This window comes from Ictalurus furcatus, chromosome 8 (genome assembly GCF_023375685.1).
Source record: "Ictalurus furcatus strain D&B chromosome 8, Billie_1.0, whole genome shotgun sequence".
Taxonomy (NCBI): Eukaryota; Metazoa; Chordata; class Actinopteri; order Siluriformes; family Ictaluridae; genus Ictalurus; species Ictalurus furcatus.
In genome coordinates this window covers 2,581,732-2,584,664 of record NC_071262.1, presented here as the reverse complement: position 1 = coordinate 2,584,664, position 2,933 = coordinate 2,581,732, and the positions used below count along the sequence as shown (strand labels likewise).

The 2,933-nt window shown below is 43.9% G+C and overlaps 1 protein-coding gene across 1 annotated transcript; it reads left to right on the top strand.

The window, feature by feature from the left end:
• The first annotated feature begins 270 nt into the window (after nt 1–270).
• Nucleotides 271–2,587, top strand: LOC128611233 (POU domain, class 3, transcription factor 4-like). The gene has a single exon (XM_053630599.1). It carries the CDS (start codon nt 482–484, stop codon nt 1,541–1,543), a length of 1,062 nt encoding a protein of 353 aa, XP_053486574.1. The 5' UTR covers nt 271–481; the 3' UTR covers nt 1,544–2,587.
• Nucleotides 2,588–2,933: the final 346 nt, after the last annotated feature.

Below are 2,933 nucleotides of genomic sequence, written 5' to 3'. Positions count from 1 at the left end.
GTAAATAAATAAATAAAAATACATTTAAAATGAACAATCAACTTCTTCAACGAAGCAGACAAATGAAGACAGCTACAAGTTGATGTCAGTGAAGGTGAAGGGGAAAACCGGGGGTAATGACAGCACCTAAAAAAAAAAAAAAAAAAAAAAGAGGGGATACTACAATAACTACGATTCACATATTAGACAATCTCTACACTTCAAAACAAAAAAAAAAAAAGCAAAAAAAAAAATAGATTCACTTCCTGTTTTGTGTCGTTTTACTCCACAAATGCTCCGGTATCGTCGGGATTTAAGAGGCCTCCCACTTCACCAGTGGCTGTGACACACCAGCGAGGCGGTGAGCCTCGTTTCGATTGGCCGTCGCGGCTGCCAGTCATTTCGCTGCCTGCCGCTTTGGCTCCAGAGTCTGGGAGATGTCAAAGGCTGAAGCTGCTCCCTTAGCCACATTATAACTAGTAGGGGGGATCTCTGGTAAGCAATGGCCACAGCTGCTTCGAATCCCTACAGCATTCTCACCTCGACTTCCATGGTCCATCCGGACGCCTCGGTCATGCAACAAGGGGGGAGCCCTTTCCGAAACCACCAGAAACTGCTCCAAAGCGACTACCTGCAGGGCGTGCAGAGTAATGGACACCCGATCGGGCACCAGTGGGTGAGCAACTTAGCCGAGGGCAGCCCTTGGTCGGCGTCTCTCGAGCAGCAGGACGTAAAGCCGGGACGGGAAGACCTTCAGCTCGGGGCGATCATCCATCACCGCTCGACGGCGCATGTGGCGCACCATTCGCCGCACACGAATCATCATGCGGGCGCATGGGGCACGCCCGCGTCTCACAACTCGTCATCCATCAACATCTACTCCCAGACGGGTTTCTCTGTGAACGGCATGCACGGCGGTTTAACGCCGCCGCCACCGAGTTCTGCTCCGACCCAGAGTTTGCATCCCGGACTACGCGAGACGCCCGAGCCCGGCGATCTGGGAGCGCACCACTGCCACGACCACTCGGATGAGGAGACGCCGACATCCGACGAGCTCGAGCAGTTCGCCAAACAGTTCAAACAGCGCCGGATCAAACTCGGCTTCACGCAGGCCGACGTCGGGCTGGCACTCGGCACGCTTTACGGCAACGTGTTCTCGCAGACCACAATCTGTCGCTTCGAAGCGCTGCAGCTCAGCTTTAAAAACATGTGCAAGCTCAAACCGCTGCTGAACAAGTGGCTCGAGGAGGCTGACTCGTCCACGGGCAGCCCGAGTAGCATCGATAAGATCGCTGCGCAGGGCAGGAAGCGCAAGAAACGGACATCGATCGAGGTGAGCGTCAAGGGTGTTCTCGAAACCCATTTCTTGAAGTGCCCCAAACCAGCGGCGCAGGAGATCTCATCTCTAGCGGACAGCCTGCAGCTGGAGAAGGAGGTGGTGCGCGTTTGGTTTTGCAACCGACGGCAAAAGGAGAAGCGCATGACGCCGCCAGGAGAGCAGCAAGGACACGAGGTTTACTCTCACACCGTCAACACGGACAGCTCCTCTTGCCGTGATCTCTGACCAAGAGCGCTCTCGTTCATCTTTTATTTTGTATTTTATTTTTTATTTTATGTGATTTTTTTAAGGCTCCCTGAGCCTGAAAAACAATACGCGAGATCTTGTCCTTCAGTTTTTGACTCTCTTTCCCACGAGATGGGCATTAATGCGCCAAAAAACAAAAAAAAACAAACAAAAAAAAAAACAAACAAACAAAAAACGTTTATTTGAATCGCAAATGGACGTTCTTTACCAAAATGTTCTTTTTTTGTATCACAGCAAGAATATGAAAATATTGTGCCTATTAAAAAGACCTCCCAGCGCCTTGGTTTAAGAAGAAGAAAAAAAAAGCCTAACAATTATACATCAGGTTGAGTAATTTTTGGCCATTTTATTTTTACGCATAATGTTTTTTTTTATTTCTTTCTTTCTTTTCTTTTTTTTTGGTCAAGTTGCCTAGCTTTCCATGCGCTAGTGTTTACTTTGCACATTTCTCTAATAAGACGACAGACTGCCGTGATTGTTCAGCTGTCTGATGTCTTTCATCTCAAAGCATTCGATCAACTTTGGCTTGGTTTTCAGTCGTGCCATTTCTCTGCACTCATGTCACCATCGTGTATTTTTTTTATTTTATTATTATTATTATTATTTTTTATTTCCATGCGACATTCCAAGGCAAAGAAAGAAATACAGCACAAGCAGACAAAAGTTCCAGTTTGAAGGCTGTGTTGGTTTGTTTTGAAGTCATCCATCATTGACCACATTACTGTGTACCGAACACTAAAAAACCGAACAGAAAGCTACGTTGCCAGCGCGAGCGTTGCGCTCCACTTATATTATTTTATTCTACACGTTTAGTATCTAAAAGTTTTTTATAATCTTAAATACTCCTGTTATTGCTTCGTTTCCTAAATATTTTTTCCAATACTGTACAGTTTTGTATATTACAAACTTTTTGAATTTATTAATTTAAACGAAATGCCGTTTAGTTACCCATGCACTTAGTGATGTAAAAAAGGAAAAGAAAAAGAACACACACACACACACACACACACACACACACACACACACACACACACAAAAAAAAAAAAAAAAAAAAAAAGGAAAGATATTTTCATGAAAGAAATTGACGTTTTCGGCAGTACTATTCCAAATTTAAGAACAGGTCAAGCGATTATTTATTTTCAGTATAAAGCTTGTATTATGTTTTTGGAGCAAACTGTATAATGTATGTTGGAATAAAACAACTTGGTATAATTTGAGTTCTAGACTAATTTTTTTTTTAGCAGGGTTTCTTCAGAGCACCGGGATTAAATACCTATTTTTCAATAGATTAGATTTGGTCGGGTTTATGTAGCTACAAATGTGAGTTGGCTTTATGAGGATGATGAGGATTATTATTATTATTATTATT

Excerpts from the sequence above, each read along its gene's own strand:
- LOC128611233 (XM_053630599.1), top strand. The coding sequence starts at position 482 with ATGGCCACAGCTGCTTCGAATCCCTACAGCATTCTCACCTCGACTTCC.